Source organism: Schistocerca gregaria, chromosome 1, assembly GCF_023897955.1.
Source record: "Schistocerca gregaria isolate iqSchGreg1 chromosome 1, iqSchGreg1.2, whole genome shotgun sequence".
Taxonomy (NCBI): domain Eukaryota; kingdom Metazoa; phylum Arthropoda; class Insecta; order Orthoptera; family Acrididae; genus Schistocerca; species Schistocerca gregaria.
Window position 1 is genome coordinate 639,908,121 of NC_064920.1, and position 27,370 is coordinate 639,935,490.

At 38.6% G+C, this 27,370-nt stretch overlaps 1 protein-coding gene across 1 annotated transcript in view; it reads right to left on the bottom strand.

Annotated features, from left to right (window-relative positions):
- LOC126360476 (E3 ubiquitin-protein ligase TRIM23-like) overlaps window positions 1–27,370 on the bottom strand; it is a 61,499-nt gene that overhangs the window by 25,461 nt on the left and 8,668 nt on the right. The window contains exons 5-7 of the mRNA XM_050007713.1: window positions 16,755–16,863; window positions 13,423–13,634; window positions 3,751–3,930 (exon numbers count right to left, since the gene is read on the bottom strand). Coding sequence (XP_049863670.1) covers window positions 3,751–3,930; window positions 13,423–13,634; window positions 16,755–16,863 — 501 coding nt within the window. The remainder of the gene's footprint in view (window positions 1–3,750; window positions 3,931–13,422; window positions 13,635–16,754; window positions 16,864–27,370) is intronic.

The window sequence follows — 27,370 nt, forward strand, 5'->3', positions numbered from 1 at the left end:
AATATTAAAAAAGGTAGGAAGATTTTTCTGTTTAGCAAAAGTGACAAAAAGCAGATTACAGAGTACCTGACGGCTCAACACAAAAGTTTTGTCTCAAGTGCAGATAGTGTTGAGGATCAGTGGACAAAGTTCAAAACCATGGTACAATATGCGTTAGATGAGTATGTGCCAAGCAAGATCGTAAGAGATGGAAAAGAGCCACCGTGGTACAACAACCGAGTTAGAAAACTGCTGCGGAAGCAAAGGGAACTTCACAGCAAACATAAACATAGCCAAAGCCTTGCAGACAAACAAAAATTACGCGAAGCGAAATGTAGTGTGAGGAGGGCTATGCGAGAGGCTTTCAATGAATTCGAAAGTAACGTTCTATGTACTGACTTGGCAGAAAATCCTAAGAAATTTTGGTCCTATGTCAAAGCGGTAGGTGGATCAAAACAAAATGTCCAGACACTCTGTGACCAAAATGGTACTGAAACAGAGGATGACAGACTAAAGGCCGAATTACTAAATGTCTTCTTCCAAAGCTGTTTCACAGAGGAAGACTGCACTGTGCTTCCTTCTCTAGATTGTCGCACAGTTGACAAAATGGTAGATATCGAAGTAGACGACAGAGGGATAGAGAAACAATTAAAATCGCTCAAAAGAGGAAAGGCCGCTGGTCCTGATGGGATACCAGTTCGATTTTACACAGAGTACGCGAAGGAACTTGCCCCCCTTCTTGCAGCGGTGTACCGTAGGTCTCTAGAAGAGCGAAGCGTTCCAAAGGATTGGAAAAGGGCACAGGTCATCCCCGTTCTCAAGAAGGGACGTCGAACAGATGTGCAGAACTATAGACCTATATCTCTAACGTCGATCAGTTGTAGAATTTTGGAACACGTATTATGTTCGAGTATAATGTCTTTTCTGGAGACTAGAAATCTACTCTGTAGGAATCAGCATGGGTTTCGAAAAAGACGATCGTGTGAAACCCAGCTCGCGCTATTCGTCCACGAGACTCAGAGGGCCTTAGACACGGGTTCACAGGTAGATGCCGTGTTTCTTGACTTCCGCAAGGCGTTTGACACAGTTCCCCATAGTCGTTTAATGAACAAAGTAAGAGCATACGGACTATCAGATCAATTGTGTGATTGGATTGAGGAGTTCCTAGATAACAGAACGCAGCACGTCATTCTCAATGGAGAGAAGTCTTCCGAAGTAAGAGTGATTTCAGGTGTGCCGCAGGGGAGTGTCATAGGACCGTTGCTATTCACAATATACATAAATGACCTGGTGGATGACATCGGAAGTTCACTGAGGCTTTTTGCAGATGATGCTGTGGTGTATCGAGAGGTTGCAACAATGGAAAATTGTACTGAAATGCAGGAGGATCTGCAGCGAATTGACGCATGGTGCACGGAATGGCAATTGAATCTCAATGTAGCGAAGTGTAATGTGATGCGAATACATAGAAAGATAGGTCCCTTATCATTTAGCTACAAAATAGCAGGTCAGCAACTGGAAGCAGTTAATTCCATAAATTATCTGGGAGTACGCATTAGGAGTGATTTAAAATGGAATGATCATATAAAGTTGATCGTCGGTAAAGCAGATGCCAGACTGAGATTCATTGGAAGAATCCTAAGGAAATGCAATCCGACAACAAAGGAAGTAGGTTACAGTACGCTTGTTCGCCCAATGCTTGAATACTGCTCAGCAGTGTGGGATCCGCACCAGGTAGGGTTGATAGAAGAGATAGAGAAGATCCAACGGAGAGCAGCGCGCTTCGTTACAGGATCATTTAGTAATTGCGAAAGCGTTACGGAGATGATAGATAAACTCCAGTGGAAGACTCTGCAGGAGAGACGCTCAGTAGCTCGGTACGGGCTTTTGTTGAAGTTTCGAGAACATACCTTCACCGAAGAGTCAAGCAGTATATTGCTCCCTCCTACGTATATCTCGCGAAGAGACCATGAGGATAAAATCAGAGAGATTAGAGCCCACACAGAAGCATACCGACAATCCTTCTTTCCACGTACAATACGAGACTGGAATAGAAGGGAGAACCGATAGAGGTACTCAGGGTACCCTCCGCCACACACCGTCAGGTGGCTTGCGGAGTACGGATGTAGATGTAGATGTAGATGTAGATATCTAACCAAAAGAATGCAGAAAATTGTACTCAGTGGTCCAAGCAATATAGTCTGGAGACATAGTCCTGACTGGGGAGAAATCAGGTAGAGGGTTCCCTAACCACTATTGTTGTCTTATGTCTAATACACAAGTAGAATTATTATTTTTGCAGATGACACTAGTGCTGTAAACAGTTCAAGCATACATACAAAAACAAAAGAAATGGTAAATGTAGTTCCTGAAAGTATCACTGACTGGTTTTACGTGGAGGACCTCACCCTCAGTTTAAAAAAGACACAACATATTCAGTTCTGGACATCTAGGGGGTACTACACCAACGATAAGTGCAACACATGGTGGGGAGATAACAAATAGGGTGGAAACTTCAAAGCTCTGCAGTGTCTATATTGGAAAAAAAACCACACATCTTGGAACTCCTAAAACAATTTAGTACAGCCACATCTGCACTTATAATCAGTGCAAATCTAGGGGAGAGATAAATCAGTAAGTTGACATATTTTGCATATTTTCATTCAATAAGTCATGTGAAATAAAGTCTTCACTGCTCAAAAATGTGTGTGCTGTAAGAATAATACCTGGTGTTCACCCACCATCATGGTGTAGGCATTTGTGTAAGGAGTAGGGCACTCTGACTACTGTTTCACAGTACATTTGTTCAATTATGAAGTTTGTTGTAAATAGTCCACTACCATTTAAAAGGAACGGCGATGTACATAATTAGCCAACTCCTTCTATTGCGTAGAGGAATTTCTATTAATGTAACATGTATAAGGTGGTGGGTAAGGATTACTAACTCACATCTACACTTTTTTTTTAAAAGAAATTTACTAAATGTGACCATGTACAAATTAATTTGATTTAGGATGTGAACATAAAATGACTTTTACCATGTCACTATGACTTATTGTGCAAAACGATCCATGGAACATGAAACTAACTAAATAACTAACTTTGGATACATCATAAGTAATAAAACGTTTGGGTTTGTGGCACTGATCCAATACTTTGATATGACAGTTCAGAGCAATACGAGATAAAGTCATGTGAATCCAGCTTTCCCTCAGCTTATAGTCATGATGGGAGTAGAGCATCACAGAAATCATAATAATTCCAGATTTGAGTATTTCTTTGCCAGCAGTCATAAAGTTCCTCCCACAGGCTTTTATGTTATCACAGTTTCCAGTTTTGTACAACATTTCTCTAGAAAAGTCCATCAGGTTGTATGAGTTATATATGACGTGGCAAGACAGTCAGTATGAATGAATGAAACTGAATATAATGTCATAAGAACAAACATTTTTGAGCTGTTATTTATGAAAGTACTTTTAATTAAAAATTAAAGTGAGCACAGAATAGTACCAATACTTGAGACTGAAGAGTACTGTGTACCTACCAGCCACCTACAGAGGTATGCACACAGCACTGCTCCACTTGCTCGTGTTTTGGCAGTTGATACATAAGTGGAAGAACATTATTTGCTATGCAGCCATAATTGCAGTATAGCCATTAGAGTGTCATAAATTTTCCCTGGATTATACTGAAGGACAGAAAAGTGCACCATCAACTTCATTTTCAATGTCACACCATATGACAATGTACTTTCTGCCTGGAAAATCTTACCTTTGTGAATGTAATTGGTATGCTTGGGTCAGGCTGGAGCTGCTCAGGACTTAGATCAGAGTATTGTTGCTGTTGCTTCTCAATATAATTCAGAGCTTCCCGTAATTCACGAGCTTGTGTAAGAACACGTGCATCGTCTTGTTGTATTATCTGTTCACACTGTAAACAAACTACGGCCACCTGAATAACAAAGCATTATATTTTAGACAGTGTTAATAAAAAGCAGTATTAAAACAGCTAGACATGTAGATTAGTTTTCATCATAAATCAATACTGGAATAAAATGAATTTTAAGTTTCAGTAAAATGCCACCACATTATTTATTACACAGGATTAAGTATGAAATATTGCATATTCATTAATCATTCTGTTAAATGTGCTTGCTGATTTTTACATTTAAGATACAGAACAAATGCCATTTTGATTACAAGGGGGTACCCCCCCCCCCCCCGCCCCAAAAAAAGAAAAAAATGGAATTATTTTATAAAAGCTACACATTTTCAAAACAACCGTAACCCCTTCAATATATTCTCAATTTACAGCTAACACAAGTGTCCCTCCAGTGCTTACAGTGTTCGAAACATTTATTATAGTCATCTTTAGGAATGGCTGACAGACCCTCCCTCATTTTTTTCTTGACCTCTTCAATATTGTCAAATTGGTGACCTTTCATGGCCCTTTTCATGCACGGAAGTAAGAAGTTGCATGGAGCCCGGTCACATGAGTGAGGCACGTGGGGCTGTGGGACCATGACATTTTAAGCCAAAAACTGTCTAACAGAGATGGCTGTGTGTGCAGGTGCATTGTCATGGTGGAAGAACCAGTCTCCTGTCTGCCACAAATTGGGTCTTTTCTGATGAACAAGATAACCAACAAGTCACTGACAGTTGATCAGTTGTCAATTTGGGCAGTTGATTGACATCCAGAACGAGGTTTGTTATCAACTGACATGTCACCATTTTTAAATCGAGCAAACCACTCGTACACTTGAGTTCTCCCCATAGCACCATCTTGGTAAGCTGTCTTCAACATTAAACCAGTTTCAGCAGCATTCTTACCAAGTAGAAAACAAAATCTCACAGCTGCATGTTGCTCACTTAAACTTGCCATAATAAAAACTGAAGCAAAAGCAAAACTGGCCTAGCAAAAACAGCCACTGCAGATGAACAGAACAAGCCAGGTGGACAACACAGGTGGCACTGAACTGGCAACGAGTTGCGCTATACACTCCTAGCAGCAGAAATGCATACTATTCAATCTCTGTCCAAGGCGATGTACAGTTTTCTTCTTTTCTTTTTTATTAAGCCCCTTGTGTGTTATAAAGTCAATCTGGATTTCTAAATGGTTCCAACAGTGAGAAGGCTGTTCACACATGCAGTAAGAATGTGCTTAATCAGTTCGATAAAAAGTTACGAGATCCTCATGTATTCTGTAATCAGTTGAAGGCATTTTATTGTGCACTCATAACTTCCTTTTAAGTACATCAGAATGTTGTGGTGTACCAAGAAGTGCTGTAAAATGGTTCAAATCATGTCTTTCCAACAGAAAACAAAAAAGTGCCAATAAGAAAGAGTCCAATACTACACAACAGCCACAATCCAACTAAGAACTAATCACCTTTGGCGTCCCACAAAGTTCCATCTTAGGACCCTCACTTTTTATCATGTTCATTTGTTGTGTGTCTGTTTCTTCAACAATGCAGGTTCTACTGAACACCAATAAAATTTAAATAAATTACAGAAAATAACAGATCCTTATTTTTCATGAACCAAAGAAAGACTTTTAAAGGCCGATACCTCTTGGCAGGTAAAATACTCTGGAGATTTACTAAATAACTCAAATGTGGTGCTGAAAACACTGTTACTTAGGCTGAGAAGCAATCTAATTCAAACCTTGCTCTCAATGAACACACACACACACACACACACACCAACATCACTGCACTCACACTATGCACACTACCCTAGAGAACAGGGAACACACACATCCATGTGAAAGCCAAGCCAAGAATAACAGAGTTTAAATCAATGGTCAGAAATTATGTCATCATAAATAAGTCCACAAGTGAGCAAGTAGTACATGTCAGCGAGCTGAGGCAAGTGAGGCCAAGATAGTCTGCAAAAATCCTTAACAACCATTGTTGTTCACCCATATGTTCTGGCATCATTGGCTGCATCATTCTGTACTGCACCTAGCTCTCCACCAGATGTACGTGTAATTATATCAATCGATCCAATGATATGTTCAGTGGAATTACAAGAATTTTTCTGAGCTTTCATCATTAACATCACTATTTATTTTGTTGCAATAAACAGCATGTACAGTATTGTTTTAGAAAGAGTGGGTAATGAAATTAAAATGGACAATTCTTTCTCATTAAACTTTAAGAAAATACAGGATATGCAGTTCCTGAAAATACAATACAACTGGATTGATAAAACAATCCACTCACTGAGTGGTGTCACACGAAAACACATATAAAGTTTAAAGACATGTGCATGCTTTCTGTTCATAAAAACAATCAATAGTTTTTCTGTCTATTGAACTACGTACTCATCCTTTTAATTGAAATTGCCCTTTAGTGTTTCACATGACTGAGTTATCCATTTATTCTTCTGAGTGAAAGCAGCCTGCAATATTTTAATTATCTGAAATACAGCAGTGCTACATTATACTGACAGAGGGTGGTCCTAAGTGAGAACATATCTCAGCGGTACGACAAATTTAACGTAACCAGTATACATGTTCATTTAATTATGAACTAAATGGAGTATGTTTTCTATTCATCATTTAAAACTGATTCATATACTGTTGTGGATTAAATTGTTCAGGTGCCATTAATGTGTAACTGATTAACCTGATGTATCACTGGGGTAGGCCTTCCATCACGTAAGTTGCCGACCTCAAACAAAAACTTAGAAAACCATGGGCATGTGGGTCAAATTGGATTATTCTCCCAGACACTAACAATCTGTATATGATAAGCTGGAAAATGGCCATGATGTTCAGCAGGGTGCGGGGACATGAAAGAGGGAACGTTTCCTCGTTTGCATTTCAGTGCTAACAACACCAGCGCAGCGAGCCTCCTACCAATCAGCAGATACAATTTATACATGAGAGTAACAAGGATTTGTGAAAGTGCATTACAGAGCTGTTCATATTCAGACATAGAACTAATTTGCACCAAAGAAAATGAGTTTAAATGAAATCTGTTTTATACAGCTTAACGAATAAAAGATAAATGACATTTTAACACATTCAGTTGTCTGGCAGGCACGGCGGCGTCTCAAGTGAGTGCGATCACCCATTGTCAGTGGCTTTTGATTGTCTCAATAAAGACCTATCAAAAATACAGGGTGTTCCAAAATTGTCTTTACAACTTTGATCACATATATTTCAGAAATGGGGATAGGTAGAAAAGTGCAGTTTATTGCATGATGTTTAAACACACCTAGGGTTCTAGTAGCCGCTTAACAGAGTTCAGAGTGTTAAGGTGACAACTTTTTCTAGATCCAAACTCAAGACACTTTAAAAATTTTTGTTGTTGTAAAAAGAGTCTGAATTAATTGAAATAAATACAAATATCACTTTAATTTGTTACAAAAAGTACATTAATTTATATTTTATTTAAACCTTCTAAGATGAAGGAGTGTGAGCAGGCATACAGAATTTGTCAATGCTGTACATTTTCTTCGGCATGCCCATATTCTTTAATTAGGATAACATTCAACTCAAGATTAATAATAATTCACTAACACTGTTTTTCTTCTTTCTACAACAAACTGTGTTTTGTCACTGTTCCATACAGTGCTCATTTGAGCTAATACCCTTTCACTAACAGCATACCGATACAGGGCAAATGTACATACAATTCAGGATAAATCATTTCATAATTGTTAAATCCAGGACAAATAGGTGTCCCAAATTACTTTTGAAAAAATTCGGAACAGAGCTAAAAAAATCGTGACTGTCGTGAAAAGAAGGGGGGACAGAGGGTCACAATCAATGTGTGTGATGTCTGTAGCACAGAGGTTAGCTAAGCAATATTCCAGTTCCATTTTCGGCCTAGGCTGTCCTCAGTGAAGTGTGCTACTGCTGCAAGCTCACAGATTGTGCAAGTACTGACCAAAGGAAAAAATGTAATGGGATCCTGCAGGACCTAGGTGTCAGATCTGCTCTGTATGAACCCTTCTACACACTGTGCCAACTACTGGAGGGTAGTCTGTCAATAACCAGTGTGCGATTCGCAGAGAGGGGGGGGGGGGGGGGGGAAGGGGGATCCTCCCCCCCCCTGTATCAGACCATCCCCTCCTCCGGTTTTAGTTTATGCATCCCAACCTGGGATGTTTATTTCCCACGCACTGGAGTAAAACTTTACATATAATTTAAGTGGAGCCGAACACTGAAAGTTTTTAATACAGTATTATTATTAATATGTTTGCTTATTAATTTTGAAAAAGTGTTATGCAGTAGTAAAACATTTAGAACTAAATGACAAGACGAGGCACGCCACATTTCTGTAGCATGCCTCAATGTTGCAAGACGTCGCCCCAGCGTAAACGAGGCTTTAGAGCCAGGTCTGTATTGTATGGTGCATGTGATGTGTTGTGTACGAAACTAAAACCTGCAATCAGATCCAAATGTCGTAGAAAATTGTAAAGAGGTGTCATCCTGCAGCAAGATAACACTCGCCCATATTCTGCCAAACGGACAGCCAACGCAATAAAGGAGTTGAGATTCGAGGTGCTGGAAGATCCACTATACAGTCCAGACCTGGCTCCAAGCGATTTTCACATGTTTGGACCCTTAACGGAAGCACTACAGGGAAGAAGATTTGAAAGTGATGAAGATGACATTTCTGCGCTGATAAATTGGTTGCTGATGCAACCGATAAACGTATTTTCTGATGAAATAAAAAAAAATCGTAAAATGTCGAGAAAACTGCATTGAAGTCCAGGGAGGTTACGTAGAAAAAGTAACGCATGTTTCAGTTTTCTATCATCGGAATAAGTACAGCTTTTCACAAATGTGCCTTTACTTTTTGAATTCCCCTTGTATACCTGTATGCAGAAGATTTTGTAAATAAGCTTTACCTATAATGTACTTTTAAAGATATAACAAGGGGTGGCTTTTCTGATAGTGCATCGTGTGAATACTGAGTTTCGGCGTTAACATCTATTTATAAATAACTGTTTAACCATGGGTAACGCCACGGTCCAAGCAAGTAACATATATAATTATACTAACACCCTAAGACATCCCCCCCCCCCCCCTCCACTGGTAAAAGCACAAATCGCACACTATCAATAAATATGGAAAATTAAGAAAAAAAACTGCAATAGGTGCCTGTGAACTTTATGCCGCAAACTGGATATTTCGACATATACCCATTTCTAAAACATTGCATGATCAAAGTTGTAAAGGCAATTTTGGAACACACTGATGCACACAGGAGAGTGACTAAAAGTGCTTGCCACTGCATTTTTCATAGACTACAATGAAGAAAATATCTATAGTTAGGTCCCCCTATAATGAATTTTAGCTAAGGTTTATTACAATCTATTTCCAATCAATCGAATTTCCACAAGCATGAAAATAGGTCCAGGTTTACCCCAGATGGTTGTATAAAAACCCCACAGCACGCCTCTGTATACCCTCAAAAGTAGGGCCAATCCAGTGAAATTGGGACACATTGCAGCCCTAGTTGGGGATGCAAAGGTGAGCACAATAGATCTCTCTTAAGGACGTATGAAGAAGAAAGGAACCTCATTTCATTTTCGAGACAGTTTGAATTTCATTTTATTGGAAATGTCTATAAATGCAATATCATTTGAATATTCCGCCATTTAGTCGTGTGGAAGTTAAAAGAACATAAGTGGCTGCTAGCTTGGTACTTTACAACTGGCCATTACTAGTGTAGCAGTCTGGCCAAGAATTTTCTGTCAACATTTCATTTTCTGGGATACAATGCGAAGATAATAAGTAATCTTTCTTTCCTGTTATTTCTGTTAGTCATTTATTTCCACTCTGGTAGTCTGAATCTATGGATCTCATTACTAATTATAAAAATGCTGACCATTCGCAAACCGAGTCAACCACATAAACAGCAATTGGCATTCACTCATTAGGTTTTATTCCACTGAGCTCGTATAGCCTCTCTAACAGAGAGAGCAGTATGTCGTCCTGAATGGGGAGACTTCAACAGAAACAAGTGTAACATCGGGTGTGCCCAAGGGCAGCATAATAGGTCCGCTGTTTTTTATGATTTATATAAATGACCTGGTTGATGTATTGACAGCGGCATTAGACTGTTTGCCGATGATGCTGTAATCTAAAGGAAAGTAGTATCACACGAAAGTTGTGAACAAATCAATGAGGATTTGCAGAAAATAAATGTATGGCGTAATGACTGGCAGTTATCTCTCAATATTAGTAAGTGTAACGCACTGCATATAACAAAGCGAAAATCCCCATTAATATTCGAGTACAATGTAAATGCCCGGTCTTTGGAAGCGGTAACATCCATCAAGTACCTCAAGTACTATTTGAAATGATATCAAATGAAATGATCAGATTACACAAGTAATGGGTAAGGTGAACTCTAGAGTGCAGTTTACTGGTAGAATCCTGAAGCAATGCCGTCCTTCAACAAAGGAAATTGCTTACAATACTTTAGTTCATCCAGTCTTAGAGTATTATTCGTCTGTATGGGACCCTTACCAGTTGGGTCTGATTCAAGAGATTGAGAAGGTCCAAAGAAGAGTGGCAAAATTTGTGACTGGTGCATTTAGCCATCACGAGAGCGTTACAAATTTTATACAAAGTATGAAGTGGGACACACTTGCAGATCGACAACATGCTAAATGGAAGGGGCTGCTCAATTAATTCCAAAATCCGATCTTCACCGAGGATGTAGATCATATATTATTACCACAAACTTTCGTATCGTGCAACAATCACCATTCACAGATAAGGGAAATTAGAGCTCATTTTTCCCTCGCGCAATCCGCAAGTGGAACACAGAGGAGGGGGTTGGGAGGAATATATGGCTTTGGTGCGAATAGTGCCCTCCGCCACACACCACTTGGTGGCTTGCAAAGTATATATGTAGATGTAGATGAATGGGGATTCCCCTAGCAGATACATCATGTACTCTATGCACGCCTTCAAAAATCAACTTATGATTCATTCAGAAATCAACTTGCAATATGTTCAAAAGTCAACAGGAATGCCTTTCAAAATCATATGAATAATTGACAGTCCAACGTGCGCTGGATGCTAAAGTCTTTGGCACATTATGCTGTTGGCAGATATTTGTATAAGCACTGTGTCTTGTTGTTGTATATGGTGCATTTCCTTTGCGACTTAAGTTTTATTTTCGTTTTTTTCCTCTTGCTCGTGTCTAGTTGCTGCTGTATTATTCTACAGTAGCAAGATACAGTTATATCCTCTGTTAGAGTGTTGGTTCTCACCAGCCAAAATTACAAAAATTTAACTGAAAACTAAAACAATGAAAAATTCCCGGAATTCTAAAAAATTCCCTTTTCCCACATTTTTCCCAGTTCTCTGCTGGATGGAAAAAGTCCCGGGTTTTTCCCGGATCATATACACCCTGCACATATGTACGTCCTCAGGAGAAGTATGTGATTCCGGCTGGAAACCACATTCTTCATATTTTATCATTGCTAAATAGAGAATGTTAATCGGATTTCACATTACTGTGAAACTGGAAGGAAAAGAAAAGGTACATTAGCAGGTACCTTACGACAGCACAATAAATATTAATTCAGCTTATCTGCATTGTCAATACTTACCAATGCTGCCAAAAGCAACTGATAATTTGTAACAGATGTTACTTGAGTGGCTAAATCAAGAGCACTGTAGTGTCCGATAAACTATCAATGAACGGTAACTTGAAATGTCCCTTACAAACTACGATTGGGTTGTGTCGTGTTTCCTGGTCGGCTGTGTGTGTGCCTAGTTGCGCATGCGCAGTTTCTACAGCGCCGCTGCCTGGCGTGCTACAAATTTGGCAATTTTCAGCTATTTTTTTAATACTTGCAGTGCCTCTTAGCTGCTAAAATTTTGACAGTGCATTTCTTACATTGCCTTCCTCCTGCGCGAAAAAATTTCAGGATAGTTTTCAACATGTCTTATTGAACCATTCTCTTGTTAATTCACTTAGAATCATAACAAATCTTGCGGAGAGGCAAATTAGTAAACTGACGTATTTTACATATTTTCATTCAATAATGTCACATGGAATAATGTTATGGGGTAACCAACTCATATTTAAAAAATAATGTCCTAATTGCTCAAAAATGTGCTATAAGAATACTGTAATACAGGGTGATTCAAAAAGAATACAACAACTTTAAAAATGTGTATTTAACGAAAGAAACATAATATAACCTTCTGTTATACATAATTACAAAGAGTATTTAAAAAGGTTTTTTTTCACTCAAAAACAAGTTCAGAGATGTTCAATATGGCCCCCTCCAGACACTCGAGCAATATCAACCCGATAATCCAACTCGTTCCACACCCTCTGTAGCATATCAGGCGCAACAGTTTGGATAGCTGCTATTATTTCTCGTTTCAAATCATCAATGGTGGCTGGGAGAGGTGGCCGAAACACCATATCCTTAACATAACCCCATAAGAAAAAATCGCAGGGGGTAAGATCAGGGCTTCGTGGAGGCCAGTGATGAAGTGCTCTGTCACGGGCTGCCTGGCGGCCGCGACATCGTTCTCGGCCGTCCAGAACTTTTCCCTTTGCACAAACACCCATTCTCTGTAAACTGTTTATACCAACGTTTAATACACCACCTATCAGGAGGTTTAACACCATACTTTGTTCGAAATGCACGGTGAACGACTGTCGTCGATTCACTCCTGCCGTACTCAATAACACAAAAAGCTTTCTGTTGAGCGGTCGCCGTCTTAGCATCAACTGACGCTGACGCCTAGTCAACAGCGCCTCAAGCGAACAAATGTACAACTAAATGAAACTTTATAGCTCCCTTAATTCGCCGACAGATAGTGCTTAGCTCTGCCTTTTGTCGTTGCAGAGTTTTAAATTCCTAAAGTTGTGGTATTCTTTTTGAATCGCCCTGTATGTTGTACTCAATCACAACCAGGTCACAGAAATCTGTTTAATGAGGTGGGCATTTGCAGAATATTTATTCCCTCATCAAGTCTGTCGTAAAAAATCCAATTCAGTTCAAAAGGGACTATGATGTACATAACCACAATACTATAATGAAAATTGACATTCATTATTCCGTGTTATGATTGTCTTTAGCACAAAAAGAAGCGCACAATGCTGCAACAAAAATGTCTGATCACTTGCCCAGTGTTATAAAATGCCTGACAGACAGAAAAGTACAAGTTGAGAAAGTTTCTCCTTGACAACTCCGTCTACTCCACAGAAGAATTTCTATTTATTTTAATGTATAAAAGGTGATGGGTAGAAATTAATGAAATAAAATAAACTAAAAATAACTTATAAAATTTCGGCATGTAGCCATTTTTACAAATTAATTTTCTATGTGACTGTAAAATGCCATGTTCTGCATCACGGCATAAACTGTGGATACATGTTATTCAAATGTGACAATGTGCGATAATTCATAAAATAAAAATAGCAAAGACCTATGTTTATATATATACCTGAGAGAGTGAGGCTGTAAGATCCTCTTGCAACTGGCGAAGAGAACATAAACGTTCACGAATGTGTGTGTCAACAGCTGTCATGGCTGCTGCCTCTTGTACATCTAGTGCATCTCGCAGCTGTTGAAAGTAAATAGCAACGCGGGCACGGGCAATCTCAGCTGTGCCAAGTTCTTCCTGACTTCCACCATCCAGTCGCTGAATCACATGCTCTGTGATTTAAAGGAAATGGACTGGATTAAAAAAGTATAGTAAGAAGAAAACTCTACAAAATAGTTGTTAAGGGCAAAATAGATCAAACACCATTAATACAGAATCAAAATACTTTTTAAAATAAGTGTACTTTTTTAGTTTTATGAACGCACTTATTACGAGGGTTGGAACTTAAATAGTGGCAACTATTCATTCACAACTGATACAAAAGAGTTACATGTTTGCAACTGTTACTGTCCTTCAAAGTAGTCACCAGCATTGTGTAGAACCCGTTGCCAGTGATGTGGAAGGCACAGTTAGCAGAGCCTATTCTGTTTATGGTGCGAATGGTGCGGTCTACTGCCTCTCAAATCTCTGGAACAGTTCTGAAGAGAATGCCACGAAGTGATTCCTTCATCGTCAGAGTCAAATCAAAGTCACAAAGACTTAAGTCTGGAGAGTATGATGGATGGAACAGTACTTTCCTGTCCCATCGACAAAACAGAGCATCCACAGCTTGCGCTGTATGCGCCCGCGCATTTTCGTGCAAAAGATAGATGGGTTGTGCAGAAAGTGTCGCCACTTCTTTTGCAAAGCATCATGTGTAACCACAAAAGTCAAAAGTGGTGAAAGTTATGGTGATTCTCGTGCACGACTGTGATGGTGTTATCCTAACGCATTACGTACGTCCACAGCAGACCGTCAATGCACAGTATTACTGTTTGTTTTTGGTGCATCACCTGCGACCAGCTTTGCAAAAGAAGCGGCGACACTTTCTGCGCAACCCACCCATCATTTTGCACGACAACACAGGGCCGCATACAGCGCAAGCTGTGGCTGCTCTGTTGGGTCAATGGGACTGGGAAGCACTATACCATCCAATATACTCCCCGGACTTAAGTCCCTGTGACTTTGATTTGATTCCAGAGATAGGGAACCACTTTGTGGCATTCGCTTCAGAACTGTTCCAGGATTCAACAGGCAGTAAACCGCTCCATTCACACCATCAACAGAACAGACTCTGCTAACGGTATGCTATGCATTCCACATCACTGGCAACGGGTTCTACACAATGCTGGTGGCTACTTTGAAGGACAGTAACAGGTGCAAACATGCAACTCTTTTGTATAGGTTGTGAATAAACAGTTGCCACTAATTAAGTTCCAACCCTCGTATTAATGGCTCTGAAAGTTTATTCATTTATGTATTTACTTAAGCCCTGTAGCAGTACATGAATCAAAGCTACTCAGATACGGAATGAATCACTATGTGATTCACAAAATACTGATTTAAATGTAAAAAGAAAGACCAGTAAATAAAAATGCCTTACATCATAGTACAACTATCAGCACTATTTTCTTGTCCTTCCTGCCATGTCAATATAAGAGATCAGGTGAAAATGATTAAAGAGACAGTTGGTTTGCACTGAAGTATCATTACATGCTGTACATTATCATATTTCTTTTCATACAAAGTGTGATACATTTAACATATTAAGCATACTGCCTTATTGCTAGTTTCCAACTTATCTTCATTTCCTCCCTGATTATGAACATGAAAGTCTTGAAAGCTTGGATAGTTTTTTCCCTACTTTTATGTGATTCCCTTTACAGTACTTGAAATTTAGTCTCCGGAAGATAAGAAATATGGCCAGCCATACTGTGCCCACAATAGGTGGCTCCCTCTTAGCTTTGGGTCTTAGCAAACTTGCCTTTCCTTCTGAACCTTATTACTCTTGCTTCAGTGAGGAGGAAACTAACAGTTACAAAAACTAGGAAGAGTCTTTTTCTACTTTTAATGTGTCAATTGGCAGTACTGAATTTTCTTCTGCAGAAGTACTAACCAGGCATTCTGTCTCCTTGTAATTTTACAATTTTCTCAAGTGAATATTGCTTTTGATCAATAAACCACCTTTAGGGGACTGTTCTTGTTTTGTCCAGATTGCGTCTGTAACTCTCTATCATTTTTTTCCATCACTGGTTAGTGATCATTTTTCTATGCTCAGTGATGTCTCTCCTGTAATATCAGTTTGTTTCCCATTTCAAATAATGGTCTGAAACTGAATTTTACATTACTGTTTGATGAAGTCTCAAAATAGTCTAGTGTGATGTCTGATTTACTACCAAGTATTAAAAGGGACAGCAAAATGCAAGGAACTCAAGAAGTGACTGGGCATTGCAGCTGGGTTTGTGGTGGTAGGCAGACAGCGAGGCATGGGCCAGCACCTGAGACAGGGGTCATAAAAGATTATAAAGGAAGGAAGATTAGGGTATCTGATCAATCAGCCAGCAAGGTAATAAAAGAAACCCGAAGAAAAGATAATGACAGTTTAACAGGATCTACAATCAGAGGATATATATATATATATATATATATATATATATATATATATATATATATATATATATATATATATATATAAAATAGAAAGAAACTTCCACATGGGAAAAATATATTAAAAACAAAGATTCCAAGACTTACCAAGCGGGAAAGCGCTGGCAGACAGGCACATGAACAAAACACACAAACACACACACAGAGTTACTAGCTTTCGCAACCGATGGTTGCTTCTTCAGGAAGGAGAGGGAAAGACGAAAGGATGTGAGTTTTAAGGGAGAGAGTAAGGAGTCATTCCAATCCCGGGAGCGGAAAGACTTCCCTTAGGGGAAAAAAAGGACAGGTGTACACTCGCACACACACACACACACACACACACACACACACACACACACACACACACATGTCTGCTTGTGTCTGTGTATGTGCGGATGGATATGTGTGTGTGTGTGTGTGTGTGTGTGTGTGTGTGTATGTGTGTGTGTGCGCGCGTGAGTGTACACCTGTCCTTTTTTCCCCCTAAGGGAAGTCTTTCTGCTCCCGGGATTGGAATGAGTCCTTACTCTCTCCCTTAAAACCCACATCCTTTCGTCTTTCCCTCTCCTTCCTGAAGAAGCAACCATCGGTTGCGAAAGCTAGTAATTCTGTGTGTGAGTTTGTGTGTTTTGTTCATGTGCCTGTCTGCTGGCGCTTTCCCGCTTGGTAAGTCTTGGAATCTTTGTTATGTTTACAACCTCTGAAATAATATAAAATAAGAATGCCAACAGGAAACAAAATATCCTATGGACAATGGTGGTACATACCTAACTTACGAACTGTTTCACTGACATCCTCCATGAATTTTCTCATATGCTGAACTGTGGTGATGACAGATGACCGTACCTTTTCTGCTTCTGTTTCCACTAATGCATGCTGCAAATTGAGTAAAATATACAAATTAAAGATGGCTTACAAAATGTCACATTTATATAAAAGAGAAGAATCTGAATAACAAGACAGCTAGTTGCATGCAGGATTGTAGTAGTTAAAAGATACCTATAGCAAAGACTTCATCTTCTGGAACTACAAGGGAAGGAGACAATTAGACAGTGTGCAAACATTTGAAAATGAGATTAAAAGTGATAGTGATGTGAAACTTCCTGGCAGATTAAAACTGTGTGAAGTGCTCTACCGCATGAGCTACCCAAGCATGACTCACACCCAGTCCTCACAGCTTCAATTCCGCCACTATCTCGTCTCCTACCTTCCAAATTTCACAGAAGCTCTACTGCGAACCTTGCACAACTAACACTCCTGGAAGAAAGCTCAGTCGGTAGAGCACTTGCACGAAAGGCAAAGGTCCCGAGTTTGAGTCTCAGTCCAGCACACAGTTTTAATCTGCCTGGAAGTTTCATATCAGCGCACGCTCTGCTGTAGAGTGGAAATTTCATTCTAGAAACATCCCCCAGGCTGTGGCTAAGCCATGTCTCTGCAATATCCTTTCTTCCAGGAGTGCTAGTTTTGCAAGGTTAGCAGGAGAGCTTCTGTGAAGTTAGGAAGGTAGGAGAAAAGGTACTGGCTGAATTAAAGCTGTGACAATGGGGCATGAGCCATGATTGGGTAGCTCAGTCAGTAGAACACTTGCCCGTGAAAGGCAAAGGTCCTGAGTTCTAGTCTCGGTCCGGCACACAGTTTTAATCTGCCAGGAAGTTTCATATCAGCGCACACTCCACTATAGAGTGAAAATTTCATTCTAGTGATAGTGATGTGTTTGGTAGTAGTGAAACATGTTGTAAACATATAGATAAAATATGAAGATATGAATAAAAGGGAAAAGGAAGTTGATAGATGATAAAAAGAAAAGTAGACAAAGAGATAGGTACACAAAATTAAGTACATGCAAAGGAAGAAAGAGAGATTACAAAAAACAGAGCTCGAGCTCGGAATGGGGAAGAAAACTGACCATGTCCTTTTCAAAGGTACTGTCTCTGCATTTAGGGAAACAAAAAACTAAATGTAAATCTGGACAGCATACACAGAACTGAGATTCAGCACCAGTCATGACTCAAGCAGATGCTGGAAAGTAACTCCCTATCTCAAGCTCTATGTTGCTGTTACTAGAATTAAAGTGTTTAGAGCACATATATGATGAACCAGATTCATCAGTATCTGCTTCGTGTAACCGATCTTGCTGTGGATCACAGCTTGTGTATTATTTAACACACACTAAATATTCTCTCTTAGGTTTTCTCAGCATGGCTGATTAATGGTGTGTTTCAGGTGTTCAGTCAAGTTGTTAATACCATTTCTAGATTCAATATTGTGATGACCAACCCAATCATCTTCTTCAGGTGTTGTGATATGCTATACATAATCAGTGCCTGTATTCCAACCAGACTGTGTTGTTGGCATTGCATTGCTATACATAGCCAAGTTCAGCTCCCAGTGCTAACAATTTCATTTGATGTTTGTTTGTTTGGAGCCTGCACTGTTACTCCACAAAACACATGTTCTCTCTTCACTTTTCAGATTTGTTGGAGGAAATGGCCGGTGACATCTTAATAAACTGAGTGCTGAATCCCAAGTTTTCTTTACATGTATGCCTGGCAAAGAGAGCACACAAATGGCTACAGCTGTACACATACAGTCAGCTGGTAGAACATCAAGATGGCTATGGGCATTCACTTATGCCCAGCAGGTAGGATGGCTTGACAGCTAAGGGCATACATCTATGCCTGGGCACAGGAGCAGGCAAACATTCACACCAGCAAGAAAACTTGCTGCTGAACAACATTGCTGTCAATGCTGTCATTAGCTGCTTTTCTTTGTGATACTGGAAAGCACTACAGCTTTCACCTGTATTAATTTTGCAAATACAGTAAGTGATAACATGTGTTATGAATAACAAAACCGTACTTGGACATGCACTCAACTATAACACTATCTGTGAGACTAACAGAAAACTAAGTCCTACAGTTACCTGCTCGGCACACTCACCGAAGGGCTAAGGAGTCCACTGAAATAAAGATGTTAGAGGAAATAAAAAACTCTGGATGTCAAATTAAAACACCTTTCAGCTGTCTACTTTCCAACCTTATTTTGCTTGGCAACCAGTTTCAGCATTTTACTACATCATCTTCAGGCCCCTGATTGACTTGTAGGAAGATTCCACCTCGGTTGTGATCAATGCAGGGGCTAGCAATACCAGTATTATTAGATTTTTATTATAGCAATCACTTCAATCCTCACCTGCAGACTGTTAGATTGGTTGATCACAACCGAGGTAGAATTTTCCTACATGTCTGTTGGGAGCCTGAAGATGGCATAGTAAAATGCTGAAACTGGTTGCCAAATAAAATAAGGTGGAAACTAGACAGCTGAAAAGTGTTTAGTTTGACAACAGCTGAGTCCTGCAACCATTTCTAGAAAGATGGAAATATAGAGACCAATAAACTCTGGCTGATGGTTCAATTAAACCTTTTCGCAGCTGTGAGGTCTGAATGTCTTGTCTGTCCAGGTGGTTGACAGGGGCGAATGTATTGTGAGCCTGACTGGTAGATGGCTGGCTCATCCTTATGACTGCTGCAGGCTATGGCCACTGGCTAATCGGATGTTCCAGCATGCCTAGAACCACTCTTCAATAATACTCTTTATGAAATCAATATTACACTATACAATTACAGTGGTTGCAGTTTGTGACAATCATGAAAGAGGGCTTCACAATTTCTGTTATAAGTTTATCCTGCGTTCAGAAAAGTTACTTAAGTAAAATGATACCTACATTTCTATTTGTGATTGAAACATTCTGTAACTTAAGATTTATGCTGTCAATATATGCCCCTATAATCTATTAAAATTTCATTAACATGTGGCAAACATGTTTGAGGATATATAGTTTTAAAGTGAGCAGTTTATGGTGAAGACACAATATGCACATAACTCTCACTGTATTCGCACTGTAAATAAAAAATTATTACTGAAGTTTAAAACCAAAGTGTCTTATATAGCCAGACAGAATTAAGCAAGAAAACATTTGTGTAACTCATGTTGTGAAAAGCCAATTGGTTTGTTTCTAATTAATGTCTATATTTGGTTCCACATAATAATAATAATAATAAAAAAAAACAGTGAGCATCTACCTGCTTTCTGTTCGCTGGTTTCTCTTTCAGTTCATCACACTCAGTAGTGTTTGGTTTCCCATCTTCATTTATGGTGCAGGCTTTGAACTGCTACTGGCTGAGTTAAAACCCATGATTTATTTTGTTTTTATTCTTTATATTTTCCTTTCCTTTAAAAAGACACAGCTACTGAAACAACCTAATATTTCCTCAGTGTGTGCAATGAGCTACATCACACTATTTTCGTCTTATATATGTCATTTCTCAACATGAATCAGCAGGGTCCACTACACACTATCTCTGGTGCTCTCCTTTTTCCATTGCTTCAAGGAACCATAAGTAATCTCCTTCTTTATTTTGAAATGAAACTGGAGTTCCTTCTTTTGGTGTCCATGAGATCTCAGTTTTACAAGTTTGTCCATGAAATTTATCAAGCATCAGGTAGATTAATTCCAAGTGGAATTTCCCCACTGGCAACTTCTGCTGCTTGTGTATTTCAAAAATTCTTTTTGTATTCAATACACACAAATCAGACAAATGAAAGAATAATCTCTTGTACTACTTGACTGTCTTCCGAATGCACTGTACAGAATTCAACATAATGTCTGTCTTATTGACAGCACCCGTTGAATTATTGCACCTAACTACACAAGTGGATTCAGTTCATTTTGCCCTGTTTTATTTTAGCTTTTTTTTTTATTGTCAACTAAATCTGGTCGATTTATAGTGCAAAGCATCCAGACTTCATTGTTCTCTGTCCATTTTAGTGCCAACAGTGTTCCACACGACCTGAATTTGTTTCCCCATTTTTCAGTTTGTTGGGCAATTATGGCAAATGTTTCCTGTTTATGGGTACTACTCCCTTGGCATTCTTACATTTCTCATGGAGACACAGGAACAAATCAGGGCTTGGATACAAACTGTATGAATAAATGGTATGATCTTTATTGAGATATGGCAATAACAAACTCACCACAACATTGCCTGATTTTCCCCAATCAGCATTTTCAGATTCTGTGTCTGCGGCTGTACCATTGTAGACAATGTTATCCAGAATATAATTGCTTTGTGCTTTATAAAGCACAAATTTTTTAATGGCAAAATGGGTATGTTTCTTCAGTATATGCTGTCCAACCCTCGCAATACCAGGAAGGGGGGAGAGGGGGAGGGCGCTTTACTTTATGCTCACCTTCTGAAAATTTTGTAATCTAGTCATGTACTTTATATTTTAAATTTAAAAAAAATCATTATTTTCACCAATTTCATATACTAGATTCCATAACTGTTTTGAATTTTTCAATTAAATGTAATATAAAACCAGTTTCAGCAATTTACTATGCCATCTTTAGGCCCCCAGCAGATGTGTAGGAAAATTCTACCTCGGTTGTGACACTGCAGATGAGGGTTGAAGTGATTGCTACAATAAAAATCTACTAATACCAGTATTGCTAGCCCCTGCATTGATCACAACCGAGGTCGAATCTTCCTACACGTCAGTCAGGGGCATGAAGGTGATGTAGTGAAATGCTGAAACTGGTTGCCAAGCAAAATAAGGTTGGAAACTAGACAGCTGAAAGATGTTTAATGTGACATCCATAGTTTTTTAGGTCTTCTAACATATTTATTTCAGTGGGCTCCTTAGCCCTTCAGTGAGTGTGCCTGGCAGTTAACCATAGGACTTAGTTTTTTTTTAGTCTCACTTATAGTGTTATAGTTGAGTGCACGTCCAAATACAATTTTTTTTAATCATAACATATGTTATCACTTACTGCATTTGTACAATTAATTCTTACAGAAATTTGGTTGCTATTCTTGTTAGGAATGTGATTTTTGTGTTTCTGGTGTGTTTGCTGCCATGTGCCTTGTGATGTAAATATTTTCTATATTTACAATTTTCTTTTGCTTCAAGGGAATCTTTCTTTTATTTTATGGCAACAAAAATAATCACTTATTGATAATATAATAGAAATGGATAGATAAAAAAAAATCCACTCACCAATTGGCAGCAGGGGAAAACACACACACACACACACACACACACACACACACACACACACATTTAATGTTTACAAGCTTTCAGAGCCAGTGGCTCCTTCTTCTGACAGAAGAGTTAAATGGGAAGGGAGAGGGATGAAGGAGACTGAAGAGGTTTAGGGAAAGGGGTAAAGTTCAGAAAAGTCACCCTGAATCCCAGGTAGGGGAGACTTCCTGGATGGGATGAGAAGGAAAGACTGATTGTTGGGGACTGCACCAAACAAGATTTGAAAACCTGAGAACTTAAAGGTAGAAGATTGGGTAATACGTAGAACAAAGATTACTACTAAAACATCGTGCATGAGTTAATAAGAGAGAAAAGCTAAGTGCATTGTATGTAACAGAGGTGGGAGCGCAGTCGTTGAAAAACAGACAAGTCAAAAAATGAAATATGTTGAAAACTAAAATGGAGTAAAGAAAGGAGTAGTTACTGTCAACAAATGCTGAGATGGAAGGAATTATCGTAAATTAAGGTCAGGTGGGTGGCGAGAACCAAGGACATGTTGTAGTGCTGGTTCCCACCTGTGGAGTTCTGAGCAACTGATGTGTGAGGGAAGAATCCAGATGGCATGTATGGTGAAACAGGTGACAAGGTCATGATTGTCACAATGTAGAGCATGCTCTGCAACACGATATTGCCTGTTGCCAATGTGCACCCTAAGCCCATTCATCCCTACTGATAATTTGGTACTAGTCATACTGATGTAAAAGATCGAACAGTTGGTATATGACGTGTCGTTTCACAGGTGCCTATCCCTTTGATAGTATATGTTTTGCCAGTTACAGGGCTGGAATACTTGGTGGTAGGAGGGTGCATAGGGCAAGTCTTGCAGCAGGGACAGTCAAAGGGGTAAGAGCCATAGGGTAGGGAGATGAGCCATGGGGTAGGGAGATGGGCACAGAAGGAGCATAGGGTCTGGCAAGGGTATTGCGGGGATTGGGAGGGGCGACAAAAAGTTATTCTAGGTGTGGTGGGCAAAAACTTGGGACGGAATGGATCTCATTTCAGGTTGTATGATTTTAGGAAGTCATGGCCTGGCTGATACACTCAAGACCAGGATAATACTGGGTGTGCATTATTTTAGGAAGTTATGGTATTGTCGAAGTAGCTGATTGATACATTCAAGACCAAGACAATTCTGGGTGTTGCATGATTCTGAATAGCTTTTCCTTTATTTTAGTATGTAATGAATATTCATACTGTATCAAATTCTCATATCAATTTTTATTATTTTTTTTTATAATATCTGATATAATTTTGCAACAATATGTTCTGGTACTTTTATAAACAGATTTCATTAAGTCTCATAATAGTGTGGAAATGGAGAAAAAGTAGGCATTTTAGAGACACTGTGAAATGGTACATCACGAAGACTATGAGGAAGTCTTATTAGAATTTTCAGAAGAAAAATTATCAGAATTGTCGGATTCATATGAATTTGAGTTGGAAGAGGAAGTAATTGAAGACAAAAAATGCAGTAGTGACTCTGAACAATCAACAGAGGAAACAGATGTCCCCGTGGCTGGAAAGGAGTGACAACAAACAGATGATTACCATTCTTACATAGGAAAAGAAGAAAAACCTCTTTGGATGTATGGACCACTTCCTCCTTTTTCTAAAATCAAATTCAAGAATATCCTAAAAGTTTTTCCAGGTCCAAAAGAAGTGCTAAAATTACAGAAAAAGAAATTGACGTGTTTCACCTATGTCTTATTGATGAGTTGATTGACAACATTGTGGAAAATACAAACCAATCCATTCAAAATAGTAAAAGAACGGAGGTTCAATATTTCAGAGAACAATACTGCAGACACCACAAAACCAGAGATAAAGGCTATTTTTGTGCACTATATCTAATACATATAAAAAAGGAGGCCACACAAGTTGCTGAGAACTGTTAGATTCAGATAGCACATGAATGATTATTTAGTGAGCTCTCTTCAACTATACGCCTTTCACTTTCTGCTTCGAACATTTATATTTGATGACTTGAGCAACCAGAATGAGAGGAAACAAAGCGATAAACTAGCACCTATTCAAGAGTCAGGTAAAGCATTTGTTGACAACTGTCTTGATCGCTCAGTACAACCCTAATAAGCCTGCAAAATATGGGATCAAGATTTATGCCTTGTGTAATGCCGAAACATTTTACACCCTAAATTCTGAAATTTATTGTAACAAGCAGGTGCCAGGGCCCTAAGTGAAGTCTAACGAGCTTGACGACATTGTACAAAATTCAGTGATACTAACTGAGAAAACAATCACAAATCTTACAACTGATAATTACTACAGTAACTGCCATCTGGCTGAAAATCCCCTCAGCAAAGGACTGACTTTCTCGGGAATCATGAATAAAATAAAAACAAATTAAATTAAATAATAAGAAGGAAATTCCTCCAGAATTCTCTGCAAATAAAACCAGAGAAATTCAATCATGCCTCTTTGGATTTCAAGACGATTTTTGTATGGCCGCAAGTGTTCCCAAAAAGAACAAAACTGTGATTTTTTTTATCAACAATGCACACTACAAATGTAATATGTCAAGAGACTAAGAAATTGAGAGTGAATCTGGACTGAAATTTACCAAAGGAGAGACACTAGAACATATGTGCTCATCAAATGGCACTTCCAGAATTATGCGAAAATGGCCACTTGCAATTTTCTACAGACACCTAGATATTACTGGGATAAATGCAAACATTATTTTCAAATTCAACGACATTGGTACTAAAGAAAGAAGATTAATCATTTTTAACATCTTGTTCTTAGCTTGATGGAAGAACATTTGAATCAATGAGTGTTACTTCAAACACTTCCCAAGATATTTATGCCTTCTTGACCAAGTATAGGCACAAAAAAGAGCAGACCAAGGTACTCACAAAGTATGGAATTTGTTACATATGTGGCAGGCATAAAAACAACAAAATAAAAAGAGTATGTGTAAAATGCAAGAAATATTACAAGAAAGAAACATAGTGTCACAGCCACAAAATTTGTGCAATGTGAAAATGAGCTGCAGATGGAAGTTGACTAATTTATTCACAATCATAAACAGGAGTGGGAGTTTATGAGCGCTCCATTTCCTAATTTGTTCTCTTGCACTTTCTTTTCATGTGAATCAGTGCAATAAAGTGATATAATTACAAAAACCCAAGAAGGAAACAAATAATATTGGCACCTTATAATTACGATGATAGTTAATAGTGAAAGCAAGGAACAAATAAAAGCTTATTTGTATAGAGCCATGTAATGCCATGCTGTGTTTTCTTGATTAAAATGCAGCTAGCAATTACATAAAAATTATTTTTCCTAAGGATAAAAATGTAATACTAATTGGGGTGTAAAAGCTGCAAAGAGCATACTCATGGAAATCTTAAGGGTTAGTTACGGTGTCCCACAAAATTTCATTTCCTGATTATATTTGAGGCAGTGCTTAGCAACAGCTGGTTTGCTTTGTAGTTGTAGTCAAGTGTGTTATTAATGTTCTTTGCATCTTTAATTATCTGATTAGTCTGTACCACATACGACAGTCCACATTCACATGGAGTGACAGGTTTAAACTGACTAGAATCCGAGAGTATTATTGGAACTAGTTGTGAATAAATGAAGTCATTCTGTAGGTTGTTCTCAGTCATGTCCTCTATGTTTTTTTTCCCAAGAAAATAAAAGGCAATGTTATGCATTTATTTCACAGAATGGTTTCAGTGTCTAATGTGACTGATTCCAGCTGAGAACCCCTCTTCACCTCACAGGACTCATTATTAAGCATTCCCTATAACTGACACTCAGTTACTGTGACAATATGCATCCCAATCAAGTAAAAATAATATTCCATAAACTAATTTTTATTTATAACATCTTAGTGCGCAATAATGCAAAGGAAGTCCAGATGTAACAAAATAACAGTGCAGATGTATATTTTCTGAAATCCAAGCACTCAATATCAGATTTTTTGATAACTGGGACTGGGTGTAATGCACAAATTAAAAGGCGAAGGGCACTCGTAGGTTATTATTATTATTATTTTTTTTTTTTTTTTTAAAAAAAGGGAAGTTGTTCTGCTAATCGAGAGAAAAGGGGTTTTGTTTCGTTATCAATTTGTAATGTTATATGGGCAATTTGGATCGCATATTCCTTAGTGATTAAGCTGTGTGAATAAAAGAATTCAATTGCCAGTGTCGGAACTAAATGTCACAGACAGAAATATTTTCGAATAACTGGGAGTTAATTCTACGGTCACGATGTTTTACGCAAGATTTCTGCTTCGGACTCGCTGCTTAACGGGAGGCGGCTATATTTCGCCAGTTAACAACATACAATTCCGTCACTATTATGATCGAAAATATTATCGCAGTTCTGGGCAGGGTAGAACAAAACATCTATAAATCATTTTCCCAGAAAGTAACATTATATTAGTTATTCATTCACTGCCATTAAATTTTCGGCTAATGAAACACTGGTTCACCTCCAATATATCTACTCTCTTATCGGTACAAGTTCGTACTTTTGGGCTAACAAAAACTTGTTTCACCGTCTGTAGTTCGTGAAGCAAAATTCCGAAATCATCTGACTTGACAAGACGCTTCTAATTGGTATTTTCACTGCAAAAGTAATAATTCATGCACGGAACGATCAATGTTGCAGTTACTGCAAATTTGAAACCCATTCCTGAAATACTACGAAACCGTGATTCCGTTTTACTCATATTTCATCTACACTTCATCCTTCTCCTCAGTTCTCTGTATGCAACATGCTGTCAGACCGAACTTTTGAACTGGTATGTAGAAAAAGTATCGTCTACTTCCTCTTTATTCTTGCCACATTTAGCGATTTGTCTGCCTTTGTCGTGTGCTACCAATACTATACTTCCATTTCATACATTTTCCACATTGTGGTGTCTCTGGGAGCTTTAAGATTATCTGTTTGATTCTCAATACGAAACAAATGTCCTGTCACAGCAATAATGCAATTCCCACGACGGAAAGCAGCACGCGCAAAATGATTGCGAGGTTCGACCAACTTGCCATCTGAAACGCTTATTTGTTTGGAGTGTTCTTATAAGAATTAATCTTTGCTGGTATATATCCTACTATTGAAGAACGTTTAGAACCATTTAAACACACGCGGCTAGCCATTGCAACAAGAAGATTGGAGTGGGTCTTTTCTTCAATGGAAACTGCATATTGAAGAACCAGACGAAAGGAGTTATACGTGCTTCCGCTAGATGGCAGCACCATTGAACTCAGCGGAATTTCACATTTCTCAATTATTTGTGTATTATGTTTTG